Here is a 25,106-nt window from a genome sequence, read left to right as displayed (position 1 = left end):
TCCAAGTTTCCTTGAAAAATGAAGGTGAAGTGGAATGATGCTATTTTAACTTCTTGCTTTTCATTCAACTTATTCAACATTTCAATAAGGTTTTATTTATTTATTTATTTATTTATTTATTTATTTATTTTTGTCTTTTTGAGACAGAGTCTCCTTGAAGCCACAGCTGGCCTGGAACTTGCTATGTAGACCAGTCTGGCCTCGAACTTACAGAGATTGCCTACCACTGCCTCTGCCTCAGAGTGCTGGGAATAAAGGCATGTGCCACCACGCCCAGATCAAGTTTATTCTTAAATTCTAACACATACATAAAAATTGTGTCACTGCCTTATACTCAATATTTTAACATAAATTCATTTTATGTTACTTATTCACTTAATTAATCTAAAATACATTACTTCTTTAAAAGTTGGACACATTATATCCAGATACCATAAAACAAAACAACACATAAAATATTTGGACAGTATTTAACATGTGTCATTTATATTAAAAAAAACATTAGTTTTATTTTCATATTTCCCTTGTTTCTTAGAAACTATTTCCAAACAAACCATTTTCTCTCAGACCTCCATCAACATTTTCAGTTTTCTACTTGTAGATGAAGGTTACAGCTACAGTGTGTACGTGTTCCCCAGCAATACTAGAAAAGGACACATGCCTTACATAGTTCTCTGAGGACAAAACAAATATATTTCAAAAAATTAACATCATTTTACATGCAACATTATGTATCATATTATATACATAGTATTTAAGAATCTGTGTGTGAGTGTGAGTGTGTGTGTGTGTGTGTGTGTGTGTGTGTGTGTGATAGCAATAGAAAGGACTTAAAAAACAGCTCTGCATTTTGGGTTGCTTCTCATGTTTACTATATGAATATTGAAGGACTTTTTTATCCAGATGCTCAGAAATTTTGCCAAAATGTGCTAAAAGAAAGTCACTTAGAGAATATGAGCTAGCCTTGAGATTAATCAAACCATTAACTTCACGGACTTCCACAAATACTGAGATGAAAACAACAGATTATTTTCAGCCATCAAATATTTCAATACTTCCCTTTGTTTCTATGACACATTTATCCCATACGAAATATTTGCAAAAGGGGTTGTAATGGCCTTTGGGGACAAGAAGAATAAGATTTCTGTAGAAAATGTTAAATTAATTTTGATGGTGATGCAAAGTTAAGGACGCCGGTTAAGGGATGGCTTGCCGCCATAGGGTGGGGTTTTGTTTTGGTTCCTGTTAGAGCTGCAGGTGTTTGGCACCAGTTACAATTGGGGCCAGCTGTGAAATTTCAATAATCCTGATATTTCCCTCCCAATATTTCTCAGAAGTGATGCTTTGGGGTGATGTCTTACACCTGACATATTCAACTTGTGTGGTACAAATGGGAAGACTATGGTAAATAACACCCATTTGTGAAACCCTTTGCCCTTTTTCCCAACCTCTAGTCATAGCATCAAGGACAAAGACAAACATTAAACATGGGCTCCAATCAGACATAGCTTTTAACTAAGCAGTTCAATAAAAGATGATGATATTCAAGAATGACTAAATACAGTTTAAAGTGAAATCCTGAGGCAGGTGGAGGGTTCTTTGATACCGGGTGTAGACAACGGTGTTTTAAACTCTCTCTGTGGTAAGATCCATACCTATTCTTGCAGGAATTTGAATAGTTTCTATTAAAAGCTACGTTTTCTTTTAAGTTTGTTTGGGTTGGAAATCCTCAAACCACAATGTATTTCATGCACATGTTCCCAAGGGTATGTTAAATAGGACTATGCTGAGGTCATCAAGTAAGTTGTTGAAACTTTTAAAGAATTCCTTTAATGTATTGCACAATCTTGGCCTGATTAAAAGAAGATATTTTAAGAAAGCACTTGGGAAAAAGACTAGCTATTAAAATCTATATGTAGATAATCTATATTATACCCTGTAATGCATAGAGTTCTCCACAGATAATTTATTATTGATGGAAGAAAACAATAAACCCACCTCTTTAAGCATTGAGTTACTACTCAAAACTATCAGTTAATTCAGGCAAACAACCCTATAGTATTTGTTAGTAACAGTGGCTATTCATAGGCTCATTTTAACCATACAAAGGTCAGTACCACTTAGTCAGAGGATGAACGGTAGACAATTATCCATCTCGCCAAGAAAAAGTACATCATCCCATGCTTTTCAGTTGAGACAATTCAAGATTCCTTGGAACATGAGGTGACGCTGGAACTGTTAGGTTAGAAATAATTTTTACCCATCAAGTAAATTTTCATGGTCTACCAAGATTTTCAAGGAGGAATGTGCATAGTCCACATGATAAGTGACAAAATTCTCTTCTACTCGTGGAGTTTCTGGTCTCCCACTCCCTTTCCTCTGTAGCTGGATACTCCCCTTTTCACTTCATCAAGGCCTTCCTTCCTGTACCTTGTACTTCACCTGAAGTGATTTCTAATCAAGAAAGCAGCTGTGCTGGCACAGTGTACAATGGGGTGCACAGCACCAGTGGCCCATTCCCACATCCGAAAGTATGGCCAGTCCCTTGAACCCAGGGCCGAGAAACTGCAGTTCATCAGAGGGAAAGCAAAGGAGGACACTTGAAACAGAAATCTTACTTTTAAAAAAACATATATGGAAAATTAGAAAGAGGATCATCGATCAGAAATGAGGATGCATTAAGAACTTTGGGCAAAGAGTTTGTGGCCACATTTTCATAAAAGTATAACAGAGTGTGATTTTCAGTAAGTGATCCTCATGACTTAAATATTCCTCTATTTGCTAGCACAGGGGAGTCAAGTAGGTGTCTGCAACAAGAATAAATCATAAAGGGTACCATCATAATGAGAGCTACCACCATGCTCAGAGAAGTTCCTCCAGTACTTCCCTCCACTCCTGCTCTCTCATAAACATCTCATCTAATACTACCAACAGAGATAAGATCCTATTTCAACATCACACATTTGAGGAAACTAAAACTTATGAATATTCATAAAACTATATTCAGCAATTTTGACTCAGCCATTATTTTATACTTAGACCCTTGAGGTCACCAGGAGCAATTTAATAGCCCTAAAGGTAAAGTTGGTTAGTCCATTTCAGAGGTACACAGGAACCACTTAACATTTTAGGAAACCTGTGCTTTATACACAGCTAACCAAATTTTCATTTTTTATTCATAAATCCACAAATATTTATCATATATCTGATAGGTCAGCCATTTTTTAAATTTATGTTACAGAAAGACAAAAATTAAAATGATAGCTAGTAAGTATAATAAATGCTTGGCTTTGTTTCATTTTTAGATAGCTCAACTGACCTGGAATTCCCTACATATCCCAAGCAGGCCCCAAGCTCATGGCAATCTGCTTGCCTCAGCCTCCTAAGTGTTGAGATTAAAGGAATAGGACAATGAACTAGCTAAATGGCTAATTTGTATGTCACATTAATGTGTTTTTCTAAAATATTTTATAGAACCATTAACTCTGATTTTTTCCCATATTACATTTTTTTTAATTCAAAATGTTATGGAATTCTTCCTAATAGAGACAAACACTTCAGGCATAAGGGAAAGATGACACAGCACCCATAACTCTTGCATGAACACAACTAGAATACTAACAATTGCCATAGCTATCTTTGTGTATTTCTAGACTGTAAAAGTAATATGTAGCTCTCTAATGTTTCCAAAAGTCCAGGTAATGTGTACAATTACACTTTTGTACTTAAATTTCAAAGAAAAATCTAACTATATGTATATATGAAAGAGAACAGCTCTTATCTTGCTTCTAGGGTACAATTATCAATAGCAATCAGCATATAATTGAATATTCTGATGCTATAACTATAACAATTAGAGGACTCTAATTGTTTGGGTGGGTAACAGGGAAATTTGCAGTCTCAGAAGGTGGAACAACAAGCATGCACCTGACTGAGGCAATATCAATCTTCGTCACTTGGTAGATAGGCTAAGAACTAAAAACATATGCCATAGACAAAAAGCATCCTTGCAGGCCAAAACAGTTGTGGTACAAAGAAATCATTAAATCACTAAATTTCCCTTGTAGTAATTAAATGGGACTACAAGGGACAATCTAAATTAGCCTATAATTAGTCTGAATTAGGACATTTCATGATCAACTATATGGTACTGGGTGGACTTTTATCAAAACCTAAAATTGGGTAACAGTACAATGTTTCTACTAATATTTTGGAAATTGATTTTTGCATTGGCAAATAAACTCCCAAGAAATATTTCTGGGGAAATATACTCTAAATCAAGAAAAACTAGAACTCCTGAATGAGTCAGTACCAGTGTGCAGTGACAGTTGGAGTTGTAAAGTGAGCCAACCAGCTCTGTGGTCCGCGGAGGTGTGTACAGGACTGCCTCCCCACAGGAATCATCTGGCACAAATCCCTGATCTTTGGGTCCCTTCCAGATAACTCATACACACACACTGGATGGACACCATTACTTTAGATCCATACTGGCCACTGTTTCATCAGGAACAAAAATCCAGTCTTGGCAGGGAAATAGCACACAAAAGAATTCTTCAATTAATTCACCTGCTTTCTCCAGTATCACTAAACAAAAGATATTAAAATTTCCTTTTAAGTGAATATTCATGAAAATAACGTTTGAAGAGATTTGTTTCCAACAAAGTTTTTCTCCTTAAGAAAAGTAATTTCATATCTAATAATTCATTTCAAATTTTTAAAACTTCTACTGTATACAAATAAAGAACTCAAGAAAAAATATTCTTTAATTTTATAACTGTAAGAAACTGACAATATATCTGAGTAAGCATAGTAAAATCTTCACAGAAAAAATAGAGCTACCTTATATTTTAAGGTTATGATGCAAATCTGAGCTGTTGCAAGGTACATGCAGTTGTGATACCTACTGAAGTAATAAAATCAAAATGGAGTGACAGAATTTATACTTGAATGATGTTATAGAATTTTTTTCAGATAACTCTTCTTCCTGCTCAGCACAAATATCTATCCAATATATGCCTCATAAATAACACAAAAAAACCAAACATATGAAAGCCTCACCAGAGAACTTGTCTGACTTTCTTCAAGGCAGCAGTATGACCAGAAGTGGCCAGTGACTGTGGAGGTTTCCATATTTATTTCTACCAGGAGCAATCTCTTAGATCCTGACCCCAGCCTCTCAATTGGCTATATTTCTTTTTTTTTTTTTTTCAAGAAAAATAAATCCCTGATTTTAGGAATTTTATATTGCAGAAGGCTGCTGGATATAGCAGACACGGAAGTATGACTGGAAGTCTGCTGGTTCTGAATTGTGACTCCTTTTAAGAACCACAAACAACTGCAACCAAAGAGTGAAATATCATGTGACTTAGACTTAAAAGATCAGTGGTCTTTGTTCCTTTCTATAAATCAGTCAGGATAAGAAAGAGAAGTAAGCAAAAACTTCAAATGTACAAACCTGGGGCTCTGAAAACACATCCTTCATGCTGTTGATTGGGCCATATGGGATCCCACTGCCTTCAAAGAGACATAGCCACTTGGCGGTGGTTTCTTCTGCAATCCTAGGGCAGACAAACAGGATGGTTTTACAATCTAAAGAAGGTGACAAGCGCTCTTCTCTCATGTGGCCTTCCTTTAAGTAGCTAATAGTGATAAAAATGTTTCTTTGGCTTTCTTAACTGAGTTTTTAGAGAAAATTATCTATAGGGTGGGACTTGAAGATCCCTGCATGGTGAGAGCAGCTACCCAGACCAGAGATGCAGTTTCTACTAGTCAGTCCTAGCCTATCTCTGGCAAGGAGACCCCCAGAAAAGAAGAATTTTGTGAAAAGTGGCATCCATTGAGCTTGAAATGTTTTTGAGTGATCTATACATATAATAGCCAGAACTACAGTCTGAGCATGAAATCATGGTGCAAAATATTTTTTAGGTTTCATATATATATAAAACAGGTCAGGGTAGACACTGAGTACTCAAAACAAAAAGGAAGCTAATGTAACTGTTTTAAAAGAAAGCTACTGGACTGGTGAGGTGGCTCAGTGCTTAAGAACACTGGCTACTCTCACAGAGGACTGAGGTTCAAATCCCAGCACCCACATGGCCACTAACGACTGTTCATAACTACTGTTCCAGGCCCGACTTCCTCTTCTGACCTTCACAGGCATTCAGGACATGGGTGCACTTATATACATGCAAGTATAACATTCATACAATTAACAAATAAATAAATTAAATAAATAAATAAATAAATAAATAATATTTAAAAGAAAGCTATTGATGAAGTAGATAAGAATTAATACCCACAATCATTGGCCTTTAACTACTTGTTTATCTGCACTGTGATTTATGAATTAGTGTTCCAGACAGGTAAAGACTTCACACAAGTATCAAGTATAACTTTTATACACTAAGCATTGATTCTTACTATTAAGCACAACCATGTCCCTTTCTCTTGAATTATGATACAGGTTTTTCATAAACTGGGTACGATCACACACCTGCAAACCTAGCACTTTGGAAGCATGACAGGAGGGTCAAGAGTTCAAGTTTATCCTAGGCTACCTAACAAGTCTGAGACCAGCCTGGGCTCATAAAAGGACTTTTATTATATATTTTAATTTCAGCCCCAAAATGCTAATGATCAATATGTAGTTCAAAATAAAATAATTCACTTCAAAATTGAAATCAAATTCTTTCATGAGACTATCATAACGCAAGGTTAAATATTTTGCTTCTGATTGGTTCTTCACATTCATATTCCCTTTTCATTGGCTGTTACAGTCATCTCTTGACCAACACTTCCTAAAGTATATGCAATATATATCTGATTGATATATGTTGAAAGAATCAAATCATCACTTTGAACATGATGTCTTTTCCATCAGGGAGTCAATTATTTACATTTTCCTAAGTAGAGTATTGTAATAGCCCGGTAAGTTTTCAAAACAAGTAGTTTATGATCATTGGGCTCCTGCAAAGGGCCTGAAAGATCTAAATGCATGTCAGTGTTTCATGGAGTCCTTGGTGCATGCTAGCCAGAGAAAACTCCAGGGAATACTGGAAACTTTGATACATACACAAGCTTTTCACCACTGGTCAAAAGACAGGGATTTATTTCACGCTGTGGAAGACCGTAGGTGCACTTTGGAAACGAGACTGAGGACGGAGGTAGTGTCTGGAGCTGCTATTTTGACCGCTATGTGGGTGTGGGTGTGTCTGGCTTCCTACATGCCACAAACTCAATCAGTCAAAGATGGAACATGCTGCATTCCACCTCTCCCAGAGGGGAGGATTCATCATCTTCTTCCAAAATCTATCTCTTGATCTAAGTCTGATGTGAATCCTTTCCTTTTAAAAAAGAGGAAGAACACACACACACAAACACACACACACACACACACACACACACACACACAAACACATACACCAAAACGTTGAAAGCACATGTTTTCATTAACCACAAAATTTCTTAAGAGGGAGAAAAGAAAAATGCTGATGTAAACCATCCAGGGCATAAGAATCCTGAAGATTAGATAAAAAGAGGGCACTTACATCCAGTCTAGCAAGCTCAAGGCTCAATTCCTGATAGGAGGCTATGTGGAGCCTTATAAATGCTTAATTGAAAATTAACTTATTCCATATATTTAATTCTAAAATTTTTGAAATTCACTTGAGACCAGGAATGACTACTATTAATCAGACAGCATTTGGGTAACAGGTGGAACAATGTCCTTTCTAGTCCATCACTACTACTGAACCTCTTAAGTCCAGCTTGGTCACCAATGCCCTTTCATACTGTCTCCAATTCTCTGTTCTCTTCAGAGTCTCCACACAATATTTAATACTGATTACTCCACTTTAAGTTTTATGAAACTTATTATCATTTGCTTTCTTTAGTGCCACTTTGGCTATTTCTGTTTCTTATATTATTTTTCTAGTCCAAGTACTCCATGTCATCATTTATTCAATCTTGTTACTTGGATAAAAGGCCTCCAAAGGCCCATAGCAGCCAGCCTGTGGTACTCATGGGAGAAACTGAAACATCAAAAGTCAAGTACAGTAGGAGGAATGATACTGACACCCAAGCCCCTACCTGTCTCTCTCTGCTTCCTGGCTTCCATAGGTGAACAGCTTTCCTGACCACACCCCTGCCATGATACACTATCTTATTGAAGGCATAAAAGTGATAGAACCAGTCAAGGGACTAGAACCTCTGAAACCATGAGTAGATGATAGATTAGATAGATGATTGAGAGAGAGAGAGAGATTGATAGATAGATGAGATAGGCAGAGCCTGGTATGGTAGTACATGCCTGTACTCCCAGCACTGGGGAGATGGAGACAGGAGAATCTCTGGATAGATAGATAGATAGATAGATAGATGATAGATAGATAGATAAATTGATTAGCTCTTCCCAGTATTTTGTCATGGTAATACAAAGCTGACCAACATATTTACCTCTGCAACCTTACTATCTCTATGCAGGTGACACTAAAGAAATTACTGCTTCCACTATTCACAATAGTCAAATTATGGAATCAGCCTAAGGAATCCATCACACATGAATGGAAAAGAAAATGTAATAGATATACACAAAGGAGTTTTATTCAGCTATAAAGAATAAAATTGTGTTCTTTTCAGGAAAATGGAAGCTAATGGAGATTATCATACTGAGCAAAACAAGTCAGAGTCAGAAAGATAAATATTGCTTTTTTTCTCTCATATATGGATCACACACAATAACCACAACAAAAACAATGACAACAAAATGAAAGTTAAAGGCAGGCTATAAGAAAAAGAAAGAGACTAGTGGGAGGAGGGAAGGAGATGGATAGGGAGTGAATATGGTTAAAGTACTTGATACACATGAATGAAAATGTCTTCATGAAACTCATCACTGTATACAATGAATACACATTAATAAAAATTTGTAAAGGGAAAAATTTTCACTGTCTCCTTTCTTTCTTCTTTGAATAGATCAGTAAATTTGGTTAAGTCTCAAATCTGTTTAGCTAGAATTTCCTTCCCTAGGAACAGGACTTACTTTTGCATACAAAGGACACACACTGTTGATTGACTGTTACATCCCTAGGATTTAGAATGTACTTGGCACTCACTCTTTGCTGAAGGGATGAACACATGACTATTTTGGAAGAATGAGAGTTTCTCCATCATATTAGCCTGAGAGTGTAGCCAATTACTTTCTCCTATAACCTCCTGAGATTAGGTTTAATAAAACACTGGGGTTGGGAGAAGGGAGAAAATAATGTGAGACCCTTAGGTTTAAATGCAATGTCATAACATTGCCCCTCTTCCCTCTTTCTAAATTATTCCCTAAATACTGTTTTAGGAATATGTCCTGAGGAAAATATATTTCACATTCCCAGTAATTCATGAACAAGTGCTTTAAACACGATTTCTCTATCTATGAATGTCTGTGTCTGTTACCCAGAAAATTTAAAGGACCTTTAACATCCGTTGTTTTCAATGATCTTATGAAGTTATCATCTTACTTACATTGAAAACGTTTCTGGTAATAGGGATCTCACTGGTGGCCCAGTTATTGGAGTTATTCAAACAACTGGGAAGCATGTGAAGACAGAGAAGGGCCCGAAGGAACCCCTTTGAACAGATTTGGGGTTGAATAGCCCCAGGCACTCCATTTCCTCCTTTTGATAAGACCTTAATGGGAAGCACTTACTAAACGCAAGGCTCAGAGAGAAGCAGTTTATGCATGTTAATCCTCACGACAATCCAGTGAACGAGGCATCTTAAATATTCTCATTTTAAAGACAAGCAAATCAAGGGTTGGAAAAATTTTTGTGGTGCTAGGCTAGAAATGAAACCCAGGATCTTTGCATTCTAGGCAAGGAAGGAAGGAAAGAACCAGAAAAGGAAAGAAGGAAGGAAGGAAGGAAGGAAGGAAGGAAGGAAGGAAGGAAGGAAGGAAGGAAGGGGAGAAAGAAGAAAGGAAGAAAGAAAGAAAGAAAGAAAGAAAGAAAGAAAGAAAGAAAGAAAGAAAGAAAGAAAGAAAGAAAGAAAGAGAGAGAAGAAAAAGTAACCTTTTGAACTCAATATTCTATAGCAAAGTAGGACTTCTATCCTGGATGCAAAGCTCATGCATGAGCCCCTACTATCCAGTGCTTGGTTTTGGGCAGCAAATCCCAGGACAACAGAAAAGTGAAGGTCAATGAGTGGCATGCTGCTGAGCACCAGTATCTCCAAGGGCTTGAAAGGCAGCCCTTAAAGTGTAATAGGTAAGCATGTCATTCATTTTTGTGCACCAGGCACCACAAGGGATATTCTGCACCTACTGCTCCTAATTTTCATAATCTTGTAACATGAGCATTACATTCCTCATCGTTGAGGAAACTAGTGCTAGGAGAGGTCAGCTAGGCCAGTGAACGGATCGTAAGTCTCAAACATTCTCAGCCAGTGGGGCCCTAAACTGTTTATTGTGTTGTTGTTCTTTGTTTTTTTGTTTTGTTTCTTTGTTTTTTGTTTGTTTTTCTTTTTCTCTGAGCTCAATGTGCAGGTGGATGCTAACAATAACTCAAAGTCTGGAATATGGTTCCACCCTTAAGCCATCGGCAACTGAGCTACCATGTTTTCCCAGTACTGCAGAGGAAGTCTGAAGCACTCTGCATTGGATGAGGGGCCTGGGCTCCAGCCATTCTTGCCTTTTTCCTAGCTGGCTGATTATCCACCACATGGCTGGCTCCAGAGCGTCTCAACTCACCAGCAACAAACCTCAACTCATCCTTTCAGGAACTCTGTGAGAAAAAATAAATCACTTGTATTTTGAAGAGGAAAACTGTAAGCATCATTGGGGTTCACATTCGGGTCTTGGCCAGGGTTCATTTCACACAGCACTGCCGTATGTGGAGGATAACAACAATCAGCAATGATTAGCATTTATTGAGGCAAGTCAGGCTTGTAATACTGAAGTCACTCAGGTCTGTGATCATGGGTCAGCTGTTTGCCCTCTGAGCTCAAATGTTTTCTGTTTTAGAGAAATTATAATAGCTGTAAATTATTTAGCACAACCCATGATAAGTAACCAATAAATGACATTTACTCGGTAGTAAGTCCACTTGTAATAAAAATAAACACAACAATAAAATTTCATGTAATTGCAGATTCAGGTTGGAACGTTGGCAATTTCTATAGCAGCCCTATCTATCACCGCTTATCGGTTAAATATTTTATGGTTACATATGTTTAAGTTTCTGGGACTTCTAAAATGTATTTATATTTTTATTTCTTGTTGTTATTTATTGTCACTTATTTGTTTCCTTTTCGAGAAAACATCTGTGTCTGTACTGAGGTCTCCAGGGACTTAGTGACGATCAACATGAGGAATCCCGCTTGGTCTTCTTTCACTTGGAGTTCCACCGCAGGGAACCGTGAGGTAGAGAGTTCAAGCTAAGCAGGAAATAATAAATCGGTCACATTTTACCAGTCCAACAACCAGGATATTTTGAAATAATTTAAAGAGGTACCAGCATCAATACAGCTTGTAGAGAAGCTGAAGAGGTTAAAGGTTGTTTTTGGTGTCAAGAGTTGAGCCAAAGACCAAAGCCTCAAGGGCTGAGAGTATGTGAGCTTGGCCTCATGTCGAATCCCAAGCTAGATGAGGCCTGCACGCCACCACCCAGAACTTGGAGAACAGAGTAGAGTATAAGAAATGTTTCCTCTTCCCTGATGGCCTCGAAGAATTTTTGAGGTACTCAGATGATGGTTACATGCTTTCAGAATTCTCTTGGGCAAAGAAAAGGGCAAGAGTCTGTAACAAAGGTGAAATCATGGTCATCTTGCTTTACATTATTTATTATTATTATTATTATTATTATTATTATTATTAGTGTGCGTGTGTGTGGTTGTGTGTGTGTGTCTATGTCTGTATATGATGGGTAGGGTGCGAGGGGAGTAATGTTGTGGAGGTCAGAGGACAACTTTGTGGAGTGGGCTCTCTCTTTCCACCTTCCCATGGGTTCCAGATATCAAATTCAGGTCATCGGGCTTACAGCAGCAAGGACAGAACTCAGGTCTTTACGCTCCTGCTGCAGACACTTTACATCCTCGTCATCTTGCCAGTTCCACATCCCTCTTGATATCATGCTTTTCCCCAACTTTTGGATCAGAAGAGTAAAGTATTTCAAAGAGCAACTATATATTCAACTATTAAGTGCAGAGTCTGTGATAAGACTGTCTGAATCTTCTCAACTATTTCCATATTTTTTGTAAAGTTACCAAAAAGTCAGTTATTGGGGGCATCTAGTTAGTTCTCAGGGAAGTTTCATAACACATGAAAATCCAAATGTGATATATGAACATCCAGAGCATGACTCTATGTTGCAAAACACCCTTCAGTTTACAGCTGACTGCTTGTCTAGCTTTCATATTAATTCATCGCTCATTTAGTTTTTACACTTTTATTTGTGCAGTTATGGAGAAGTAGTGCTGACTTTTTACTAGGCTATTTGCTGTTCCTAGACTATTTCCTAGGCTCTATGGTGCATAGCACACTTTTGCACAGATACAGGAATATCTAAAACCCAGAACACATCATTCTTTTAGATTTGCTTTGATAGTTTCACACAAATAAATGAAACACAAGAGTGGATTTCTGTTTTAGACTTTGAGGATGGAGAACCAAGGCAACAAATGGAAAGGTCACTTAATACTCTGCCTTCATGCTTATGCAGAAAACAGGACCCACAAAATTGTGGATTTAACTTTAATCCTAAAGCATATAAAATTATAGCTTATATAAAAAAGAAAATTAAATATTTTTCAGATACTTATAAAAGAAATTGAGAATTGAAAAACAGCATGATGTATTACAGTAAGATCCAGCTAAAAAACTTTGAAAAAGAAATAAACAGAATCTAGTTCTGACATCATATAAAACAGGAGAGACTATTTTCAAACCATTAATTTGAGAATAAATTGATATACAGAGTATAAAGTAAAATAACTGAACAATCAATAATCCAATTTAAAACATGGATTGAGTACCCAAAGAGATACTTTCCAAGAGAATGCATATACACACACAAGTATATGAAAAGATGCTTAACCTCACTGACTATCAGAGAAATGCAAGTAAAAAGGGTCCCATCTCAGCTATAAGGACCGTCCTTAATAAGGCAAAGATAACACTTGCTGATAAAGATACGGAGAGGGAATTCTGACATTCTATTAGTGAATATAAATTATTTTACCCATTAGTAAAACAGTGCAGAGATTCTTCAAAAAATTAAAGAGAACTTTTATATAGTCCAACATTTTTTTCACTACTGATACACACACACACACACACACACACACACACACTCTAAAGGAGCTTAAAACATTTACATCAAAAGGATATTTGCGCCCTTGTGTTTACTGAAGCAGTGTCCACAATAGTAAAGTATGGAATCCACATAGATGTCCATTTGTGAAGGATGGATAAAGAAAATATGATACATATACACAATGGAATGCTATCTGGCTGTGCTAAAAAATGAAATCTTGCCAATTACAGCAGCATGGATAGAATTGGGGAATCGATGTAAGTGAAATGCATCAGACACAGAAAGACATATATCACATGTTCTTACACACAGAAACTGGAAAGGTAATGTCATAAGTGGGTGGAATGGAATAGCAGTCACTGGAGCCTGGGATGAGCAGGAAACTCAGTAATACCAAAACACAGAGAAAAGGAACTAGCTGTGGTTTTTATGGCACAATGGCATAGAAATTTATTAAAACAACTTTGATATAATTCAAAATGTCTAAAAAGTAAGCTTACAAAACTGCCGACACATACAAATGATTGTTTGAAGAGACTAAAATGGTAATTACCTCAATTTGTTTATTGCAATCCCAAGTCAACATAATAATAGACTCCATAAAACATATAAAACAGTGTCTCAACATTGCTTTCAAAGTAGGATGTGACAACAGATAGCTAACCTGTGAGGTGCCCTGGGAAGTAATGCAGCAAGGAACAAGGATAGCATTCCACATAACAGAAAACTTCTGGAAGAGTCGACTTCTATAGCAAAGTCTCCCAAAGATGTTAAAGAGAAAGTTCAGGAGGAATATATCACCCACTACAATTAGCTTCTAAATTATTAAATTCATCTTTTTATCTTATGGTTATAAAATATTTCACACATAGCAAAAGTTTAAGAACAAAAAGCATAGAAAAAAGAAAAGAATGACTACTCATGTTCCCTCACCCACCTACACTGTTGAAACACCAACATCTTCAGCACATCCCTTTCTTCTACCAGATGCTATTCCTTCTGTACAGAAGGAACCATCATCCTAAGTGCTGTTGATGTCTCTGTCCACACCCCTGTACTTATATTACATCTGTGCATATCTTTATTCATGCTATAGTATTTTTAAATTGTTATATATTTTTGAGAATTTCAAATATGAGTATAGTTATTTGTAGCATTTCCACTCCCAGTCCACCTCTAGCAACTCCCTTGTCCTCCTTACTCCCTCTAAATTTCTTGTCCTCTTTTTGATTGCTATTGTTACATATATATACATACATTTACAAATACACACGTATGTATTGCACTGAGTCCATTTAGTGATGCTTGCATGTAAATGTGTTTAGGAACGACCACTTGGGAGTATATACTCTGTCAGGGAGATCTTCCCTGTAGAAAACTGATTCTCCCTCACTCAGTACCCATTGGCTGCCTGTAGCTACCATGGTACGGAGATTTCATAGGTGCAGCTTCCCTATCACGTCTAGAATCATGCTCTAGTATTTATATGACTATTTATATGTGCATCTCTCTGTTGACACAATGGTGTTTATATTTCATATGTGCATCTTTCTGTCCACACCACTGCATTTATATTATATGCACCTGTATTTGCTTATTGAATCCCTAAATAACAGAGTATCACGTTTTGTGTTTGCACACTTTATACTACAACTTATTTTCTTATTCGTGGTCTTAAATTTTTAACTGTGTCATACATGGAAATATGGCTCATTTATCCAGGAAAACACTCTTGTGTGAATATGGCATAGTTCTGAGTGGGGGTTTCTGATTAGTGTGATTGTTTTTGAGGCAAGGACTCACTAGCCCAGGCTTGCTTCCACTCACAATGGTCCTGCCTCAACCTCCTGAATGCTTGGATGAGAGGTGTGCACCACTTTCCTGGCTAACAACTCTTTCTCCTAACAATGAGCTCTGTCTCCAGCACACTGCCATTATACACAATGCTTTCATGGACTCACACATTTCTCCATCACGTGTGATTAATTCCCTAGGGCATATTCAGGGGAGTAGAACTACTGAGTCAAATATGTCTTCATCTGTGCTATCTCTGGTCAAGCAGCTCTCCAAATGGAGTTCTACCAGTTGATCTTTTTACCATTCCTTGAATTCTCAACAACTTTGTTACTGCCAGAGTTCAGTTCTGTCCATCTAGTAGAGAGTGGCCTCTTATGGCTGTGTAAGCTACATTTCCCACAACAAAGAAATCAACATCTGTCCTAATGGCCATAGAATGTTGGAAATTATTTTGTTCCTTTTTTCCTTGTGTCTTACTGACATCAGAACAGTTGAATAATCTAAGCACAGATCCTTTGCCAACACTTTCCAATTTTCTTCTCCTAACTATAGCTTGGATTTTTGTTTGTCTTTTTTTTTTTTTGCCTTACTTACCTTTGCATAGAGAAATTTAAAAGAATTTTAGGGTATGTGTGTATAGTGTAGTGTGGGTGGTGTGTATTATGTATATGTGGCATCGTGTATGTGTTGTGTTGTAGTACGTGTGAGTGTGCAGAGTGATGTGTGTGGTATGTATGTGTGGTGTGTGTGTGTGTGCTGTGCCTATGGTATGTGTACAAGCGTACACACATGTGCAGAGGACAGAGGAGGACATCGGGTGTCTTCCTCTATCACTCTCCAGCGCTCTGTATTGCATCAGGGTCCCTCAAGGAACCTGACGCTCATCATTTAATCTAGGCTGGACTGCCAGTGACCTCTCAGGATTCACCTTTCTCCAACTCCCAACGGGGGTGGGTGGGGGGTTGCAGGCTCATGCAGCTATGCCTGGCTTTCCATGTCTGCCAGGGACTTGAACTCTGGTCCTTATGCTTGCACAACAAGCACTCACCCACTGATCCATCTCCCCAGACTGAAACTTTTCATTTTAATGTAGAAAAATTATAGTTCTTGTGTTTTAAGATGCTTGGTTTGTATTGGCTTGAGAAATAATAGTTCCTAGTTCATAAGCTTGTTATGAGGAATGAAATGAACACATTGAGGACATTTAGAACAGTACACAGGATAGTTAACTGCTGTATTAGTATTAAATGTACAGAACTGAAGTATTATAAAGAGAAAGCTGTTGGCAGGGAAGGGGAAGCCACTGCACTAAGAATTCTATAAATACAATTTTGGTACAAGGCTACATTCCTGTAGGAAATGATCTTTAGACAAATATGAATAAACCCAAACCAAGCCAATGGGGCTCCATAAGATCCAGGCTGGAGTCGACAGCTCAGTAACTACAAACAGGCCTGTGACACTTCTATAACCCACAGGGAAACAGCTGGAATGTGTTGGTTGGTGTTCCTACCATAAACAGAATCACAGATTTAATATTTACTGTATTTTCCTCAGACCTTATTCCTCTCGAGAATTTTTCTCTCTGTATTACAATGACTTATGGTTAACGTTATCTTCTTTCCCCCTAGCACTTGTTAGCTCTCTCCATTATCTGCATGTTGATTTGCAGGGCACACAAAGGATGGAGTGGCCATGTATCCAGGGAACCCAGTCAGCAGTGCCTTCTCTCCCAGTTTCACTCTTCTTCACACAATGTGCTCCAAGACAAGAACAAGAGCTTGAGGAGCCAACGAGTTGCAAGACTCACACTAGTCATCAGCACATCAGCAGTTCCGGTTCACACTCAGCATTCACAGCTCACAAGTGAACTGTTTCATTTTAAGGGCAGAATGGATGTCTAGTATCATGGTTTGACCTGAACCATGAACTTCAATAGAATCATGCAAATATGTTATTAGAAAGATGCTCAAATACCCTTCACCAGAAAGGCTGCTCATTTTCAAAAATAAGCCTCTTTAGTTTAGATCCCTTCATAAAGAGTTATTAATAAAGTAATATAAAATTATTGAAGAAAAGTTATTGAATTAACAGGTACCATTGTAGGAATAAAATCATTATAATTTTAGCACGAGAAATAATTTTGGCTTATACATATTCTTCAGTGGTTTGAATGACCATATATTTTTTAATTAAGAGGGTTCACAACATTTTGCATCTATTTTAATTTGACAATCCTATTTCCCATTTAAGGAGCTACCTACTGTATCATTTGGATGGCTTGAAAATTATCCATCATAAGATCTATCATCAAGCTCTCTAGTTGTTGGATATGTATGTTTTATGTTCCTAAGGTCCATAAATACCACTTCAATAAACATTTAAAAATGTTCTTATTATTTTTATTTTTATTTTATGTGTATGCATGTATTGCCTGCATGTAGGTAAGTGCACCTGTGTTGTGCAATGCCTGCAGAGGTCAGAAGAGACTGTCGGATTCCCTGGGACTGGAGTTACGTACAGTTGTTAGCTGCTATGTGGGTGCTGGGATTTGAACCCAGGTCTTCTGCAAGAACAACCAGTGTTCTTAACCTCTGAGCCCTCTCTCCAGCTCCTCAGTAAACATTTTTACAGCTATATCTCATTCTAGAAATGAAATATTTCAAATGCACACAATTTAAGATGTTTCTGTATTAGTATATTCAATGACTATATCCTAGTTAAATAATAGACACTGTTGAATTAAAATGGTGAACAAAACAGGCCCCAGTCCAGCTCTTCATGTGACCTACCTAGGGTGAGAGGTAAAGAAGAAAAGGTCATTTCATTTGTAGTGTTTCCATGGAGAAAAATTAAACTGAAAAATAGAGCTCTTTCGTTTGGGTCTGCAATTTTAACAGGGCAACTGGAGAAGGTCTCTGAGGAGGGGAATTGCCAAACATTGGTCATGCAAGCAGATGCCCATATGAATGCAAACTGGGTTGGGCTTTTGTCATTTGGCTTAGTTTTTCCTACATTTACAAATGAGAAGAAGCAATCTCACTCATTGCTTTGAGTTATTTGTGCATCTACTTTACATTTGCTGGATTCTAGTCTTTCAAAAAGTTTCTACTTGATTTTTCATGCTAATATGTAAAGGTTTTTTTTTAACATTAAGAATACTAGAACAGTTTTGAACTTACCTTAAGTTTTTACTTATGGTGGTTTTAATGTACAGAATGTCTAGAATAATTCTGTTTTCACTTGCTTTGCCCTCTATCATATATACAAAAATCTCAGAAAAATACCTTAATACTAACACAGGTCATTAGGATTTTGTTTTAAACTTTCAGTTTTGCTGCCTGAATTCAAAACCCTCAGTTATATTGTAGCTCTGGATGCACAGGATCAGAGCATGGACTATTCCCTGTCTGTTCCCACAGACTCCTGTGTAGTACTATGTACATGAAAGTGAAGTTCACATCAGTCTCTAGGACATGTTCATGGTGAGAGCTCATTCTCTAACAGGTTACTCAATTGCCATTCACAACAGCTAACACAGTAACGTACAGGGCATGGGGGGACCAGAAAAGTAAGGAGTCATATACTGGCACAGAAAGGCATCTTGTGTTTGTGGATTAGAATTATTATCATTGAATTATGTGTGTTACCCAGTGATCAAAAAAGTCAGCATTATCCCAAACAAAATTAAGAAATTCTTTATAGAAACAGAATAGGCAATCTCAATATTTGTATGGAACTATAAAGTACTCAGAATAGTTAAAAAAAATTCACGTATAAAAGGAATAAAATCAGGTAACACATTCTTTGATTTCAAAACATATTGCAAAGCTAAAGTATGCAAAATAGTATGGTAATAGCATAAAAACAGACATATAGACCAATGGAGAGCCCAGAAACAAGTCAACACATCTACGACAATGAACTGATCCTAAACAAAGATGCCATGGACAGAAAAGAGAGAGGAGTTTTTCAACAGATGTTGAAGTAACTGTATGTCCATAAGCAGAAGGAAAAAAAATTACTTACTTCACAGTTAATAAAAATAATCAACCCATAATGTACTAAAATTAAAACTTATGACATGATATTATATAAATACTGGAAGAAGAAATAGAGAAAATCTTCATCAGTAGTGGTCTGGGCAATAATTGTTTCACAGTTACCAAAAACACAGGCAGTAAAAGCAAAAACTGACAAATGAGATGACGTCATACTAAAGCACTTCCGCCAATCAACAAAGTGAAGAGACTCCAGAACAGCCACATGAATCTACAATATCTAAACATGTAAAAAATGGTATGACCCAATATCCAAATAAATACACGACCTAATTAACAATATGATTAGAATATATTAGATACATATTAATGGAGATTAGAACATTATTACATCTGATCAGTCATATGTATAAAATTTAATTTTGGAAGAAGAAAATGCAACAAAGTTTCGATTATACAAGAATAATAAACTCTGTAGATCAAGTAATAATGTCACTATAATTGATAGTGTTACACTGTTGAAATTTTTGAAAATGGAAACTCTTCTATATTCTCACCATAAAAAAGTAGCAACTAAATGAGATGTAGATATGTATATCGGCTTTATTGTGATGATCTTATATAATGCATATCCAATCATCAAATTGTACCTTAAATATGCACAATTTTTATTTATCAAATATACTTCAATTTTTTAAAATAGTGTTGGTTATTTAAGTAGACTAACCAAGATTTGTTTCTGCCATGTGTTGGTCCCATGATCTAAGCCTTAATCTATCATCAACAAAAAGGGCATAATAATAACCTTAACACTGTAAAAGTTTTTGTGAAGATTAAGTGAAACAATTGCCACAAGTATAAGGCGTCTCAGTGCCTGAGGCGTGGGTATTAACTAAATATTAGGTATTAGCATTGCCATTGTCAGACTTCTCCCCCTAAAACCTGTTTGTCCTATGCTGGTATACCTGAAAGATGAATATTTAAGCCAAAGTCACTTAAATGCACGTCAAAAACATATCAACCATAATCTATTTTCAACTACATGGCAACGCAAAGCAACTCACCACAGAACACAAGTCTGTGACCCTTCTTTAATTTTTGTTCAGAACCCCGTTTTTAATATGTCCACTCTGAATTCAATTTAAACTAATTAAAGAAAGGAAATTTTCAAATGAAGTATGAAAATCTACTGCTTTACAATTTGTCCATTTTCTCCTCTGTGCCTTCCATGCATGCAGCGCCTCAGGAAAGGGAACAATTTTGTTGCTGCGTTCAATAAAATAGCATGGAAGTGGTGGGGGAAAGAGGGCCAGAATAGAAAATGGTACCTAGGAGTCAAGGTGCTCCAAAGGTGAAATGAATCTTCTGGGAATTTTCACCCACTGTTGGAACTAAGGAGAAAGTTCTTCTCCCTTCTCTGCACACACACACACACACACACACACACACACACACACACACCATGTATGTGTTCTACCTAGGAAGGTAGTCTTTACAGAAGCAACACACAAACAATGGAAATAGGTTTTTGCCCTTTCTTTTCTTTTTCTTTCCTGCAGTGCTAGGAACAAGAACCCAGGACTCTGACTAGTGAGGCAAGCAACCACCACGGAACTGCACCCCATCCTGGGACTCTAGTCTCCCAGTCTGCGTTTTCCCCATCCTCCCTTGTCCTACCTATACGACCCTCCTTTCCCCAACGAAGATTGTAAGAGCCCTCTCAGGTGAAAACCAACTGTAGTAGTGAGAACACAGCTGCTCATCTTCATCCTGGAATTGGGCCCTGCACTCTTCCTGACCCTGCTAGGTCCTAGGGAACTCTGTGCAAAGATTTCCCCACAACAATCCTTCAAGCTTCTTTAAAAACAGTCAAGTCTACCCCGCAAGTCTTCTTGTCCCAACAGTCTTTACTTATTGCTCATATGGCATCCACAAAACTATTTAAATCTTGATTCAAAAAAATATGGTAAAAACAAATCCTCACCAGGAAACAAGCGCCACCTTACTTGTTCTTCAAGACTGCAAATTCAATGACTTTGAGACCCTGTCTCAAACAGGAAACAACAGAAATTCTTGAAAACAATCTACTAGTAAGTAATAAGAAATATATATTTGTCCATTTAGTTAGATCGAAAGAACCAATTTCTATAATGATACTCAAATCAAATGTCTTCAGTAACCATAAAAATTTTAAGACAATAAAGGCTAAAAAGTAGTAAAAGCCCTTTACTATACTATGAAGCATTCATACCACCAGTCTGTGACTAATTTAAAGTAAGCATATAGCCAATATGTACTTTATACCATATGCACACAAACCTTGAAGTAAATTCAAAAACAGATATCATAATTGTGTGTATATGTGTAATTACACATTTGTTAACAAAGTCCTAAAACAGTTTAGAAAGCTACAAGTGTAAGTAAATGATAATAATATTCCTTTGACCTCAATATGTTTGATTTTTTAATAGAAGAGATTGCTAAAGCAATCTTTGGCTTAATGGAGCACTGGGGGGTCCCCACTGGCTGTAAGCACTGTGGGCAGAAAGCAAGTTGGACCCTTCCCCATAGTAGTGCTAAGTCAGGAGAGTCAAACATTTGATAGCTGACATCTTTATGGGACAGGCTATGTGCCAGGAGCTGTTTTAAGTGCCTTACATAGACAGCACATTTAATCCTCATAACAATCTTGTGGCATAAATTCTATTAGCATCCCTTTTTATGGACAAGGAGCTTGAAGCTCAGGGAGATATGAGTGATTTGCTGAGGTCAGCAGTTAGCAAGAGCAGGAAAAGAACCCAGACAGTACAGCTCCAGAGCCCAGGCTCTTCCCCTCCAACTCCAGGCACTAAAAGCAGAAGTGAGGCAAAGGTATGAATGGATGGATGGAGCTCCGGATCAATTATTGGATCTATCAATAGATGAAATAACTGTATTCACTTTTCTGTGAAATATAGGAAAAGAAACTAGCACTGAGCACCTTGCAGCTCTGGTGTTCTGCTAGGGACTCTGACATAATCATACTAATCACAGCAACACCCTAGTGTGCTTGCACTGTTATTGGCCTTTTCTGAAGACAATGAAACTGAAATTTGTTAATTTGTTGTGAATGCTTAGAAAAGTCATGCTGAGACTCAAAATAGGGCTTGCTCAATACACACCTGTTGAATGAAAAATTACCCTTTTGTGCTTAAAAAAGAAAATAGCAAGAATTAGTAACAAGTGCTGTTTTCTTTTTAAATATATTTTTAATTGTTTATTTAATAACCACATACTTAGAAGAAGAATTTCATTACAACAGCATTGACATATTCAACAAAAATTTCCAGAGCTAAGATGCAACTTTTTCACAATGGCTGTAATTTTTTAGGTTTACAGTTGAATTATTACAGTTATACAATATCGTACTCAGTATAAACCCTACAAAACATAACATTAAATGAGGTTTTAACCTTTAAACAAGATCTACATTTCATTATTAAAATACACAGTTGCATACAGAAAAATTCATTTTTAATGCAATTGACATTAAGATGTTTGCACATGCGCTTCTAATCAATATACATATATATATATATGAATAATACTAGTCACAGTCAGTTACTTTCTGATCTCCTTGGCATCTGAGCATGGATATAAAGTCATAAGGTAGATTTCAATGATAATGTTTTTCATATACACTAATTATTTAGGAGCAAATTTTTATGCTTTGAAGATAAATTTTTGGAGCAAATTTTTATGCTTTGAAGAATTTTTTTAATCATTTAAAAATATTTTAATAACTATACGATTAGAAGAAGCATTTCACTACAGCTTTAACATATTCAGTAACACACTCCAGAGCAACAGTATATCTCTTTCACAAGTGGGTGCAAGTTTCAGGGTTCACAGTTGAATTAATACAGTTATACAGTATTGAATTCAGTATAGGCCCTGTAAGACATAAAATTGAATGAGTTTTTAACCTTTAAAAAAGATCTCCATTTCATTTTAGAATATATTTTTCCTTGCAGAAAGACTCATTGTTATTGATACTAACACTGAGATATTGGCACATGCATCTCTAATCTGCATGTATCTGATTATTCCTAGGCATAATCAGTTGCACTTGGGTCCTTGGAGCCTGTGTATGTCTATAAAATCATCGGGTAGATTTCAATGGTAATGTATATCACCTCTACTAATTAACATGACGTAAATTTCCATACTTCCTCCTCAAATATAATACATTTTTTAAATTTGTTGATTGTGTGTGTGTGTGTGTGTATCACACAGATTGTGTATCACACAGAACACCCCAAACCATCTTATTCAACTATGGCACCCTTCCATAGCCTCCCTCCCCCCATTAGAGCCCTTATACTCTGTTATCCCTGCTACTGTCCACTGTAGTTGTTGGCACCCCAGCCATTCCCCACTACTTTTCCATCTGGTGAATCTAGTCAACCTATCTAGAGGTCTTTGTTTTAGGAAGGTCAGCTGTTCCTCATCTAGCAGCAATCAGTTGTCAATATTCCTTTACATAAGATTGGGACGTGCTGTACATTTTCCCAGTTCTATGCTGGGTTACTATCTGGGAGTCCCTTTGGCTATCCTGGCCAGCAACTCAAATCTGAGTATCTCCTATCTGGCATTGTTGCTTGTTATGTAGCAATTAGCTGTGCATATGGACTCAAGAAATTATATTGGCCCCTTTAACCTTTGGTTATACTTTTCTTTTGGGTGTTTAAGGCTATACAGTTGGCCCAGATAAACCCATCTATTTTTACTCTTAAGGTCATTTGAGGATCTGTTCTTCAGGGGACACGTGGGGTTGGGAGGATCCCCTGGGTCCTTTCTTTTACTGGTTCCGCCTATGTGAAGATAAGTCAAAGGTCCTGCTCGACCATGGTTGGCTTCGCTTGGAAGCAAGGAGGAAATGATTCCTCTGTGTTGACCCTCCTTTTTATAGAATGGATCCTTTATGTCCCTCTGACCAAATTATTATAGGCCTCAAATTATGTCTGTTAAACATCCAAGAAGGTTAGTTCCATGAGTCTGGTATTTTTAATTACTGTATGTCATGTAGATAAATCTTGGGCAAAGACCAATTCTTCTCAGATAAACCTTACCTAGACATATATTTCTTGATCTTCTATGTATAATTTGTCAGTAGATTGTAGGAGTAATATGGTTCACTCTGGTTTTCAAAACTAGCTAGGCATTATTTATTTCTCGTACTGTCTCACGCCTCCATCATGGTTTTCCCACTTAAGGTGCCCCCATTTCACCCCTTTCTCCCTTAATAACACCCTTCTCCTATGGTCCTAACTCTCTTGAGCTCCTTCTTTCCCTTTATTCACTAGGTTCCTTGTATACCTTCCCTCCCCCCTCCCTTAAACTAGCCCAATTTTTATCCATATCTCCCTTATTACAGCCTGTTTCCTACTGTTCTCTTTCAGGTTCTTTCACTTCCTTTACCTCCCTGTTTCCTTTCCATTTTCCTGGTTCCTGTAGTTATGTCTGGAAACATACTCACACTTACCACATTTTGGTTCTAGGATCCACATATGACAGAGAACATACGTCCATTTTTTCTGAGTCTCTGTTACTTCACTTAGTATGACAGTTTCTAGTTCCATCCATTTACCTGCAAATTTCATGATTTCATCTTTCTTTACTGCTGAGTAAAACTCCATCGTATATATGAACCACATTTTCATTATCCACTCATCAATTGAGGGACACTTAGGTTACCTCCATCTCTTAGCTATTGTGAAAAGAGCAGCAACAAACATGGATGTACAAGTGTCTCTGCAACAGGACGAGTTCTTTGGGTATATGCCAAGGAGTGGTATAACTGGGTCAAATGGTAGGTTCATTTGTAGTTTTTTAAGAGTTCTCCACACTGCTTTCCATAGGGCCTGAACCAGTTTGCACCCGCACCAGCAGTGGATGAGTGTTCCCCTTTCCCCACATCCCATTTGGTATCACTTGTTTTCTTGATCTTAGCCAGTCTGACTGGGGTAAG

The 25,106-nt window shown here is 37.1% G+C and overlaps 1 protein-coding gene across 1 annotated transcript in view; it reads right to left on the bottom strand.

Annotated features, from left to right (window-relative positions):
* The window catches only part of Sugct (succinyl-CoA:glutarate-CoA transferase), a 932,078-nt gene that overhangs the window by 423,268 nt on the left and 483,704 nt on the right, over positions 1-25,106 (bottom strand). The window contains exon 12 of the mRNA XM_008836273.3: positions 5,456-5,558. Coding sequence (XP_008834495.1) covers positions 5,456-5,558 — 103 coding nt within the window. The remainder of the gene's footprint in view (positions 1-5,455; positions 5,559-25,106) is intronic.

This window comes from Nannospalax galili, unplaced genomic scaffold, assembly GCF_000622305.1.
Source record: "Nannospalax galili isolate Female #2095 unplaced genomic scaffold, S.galili_v1.0 scaffold54, whole genome shotgun sequence".
NCBI classification, from domain to species: Eukaryota; Metazoa; Chordata; class Mammalia; order Rodentia; family Spalacidae; genus Nannospalax; species Nannospalax galili.
This window is presented reverse-complemented; position numbering and strand designations above follow the sequence as displayed.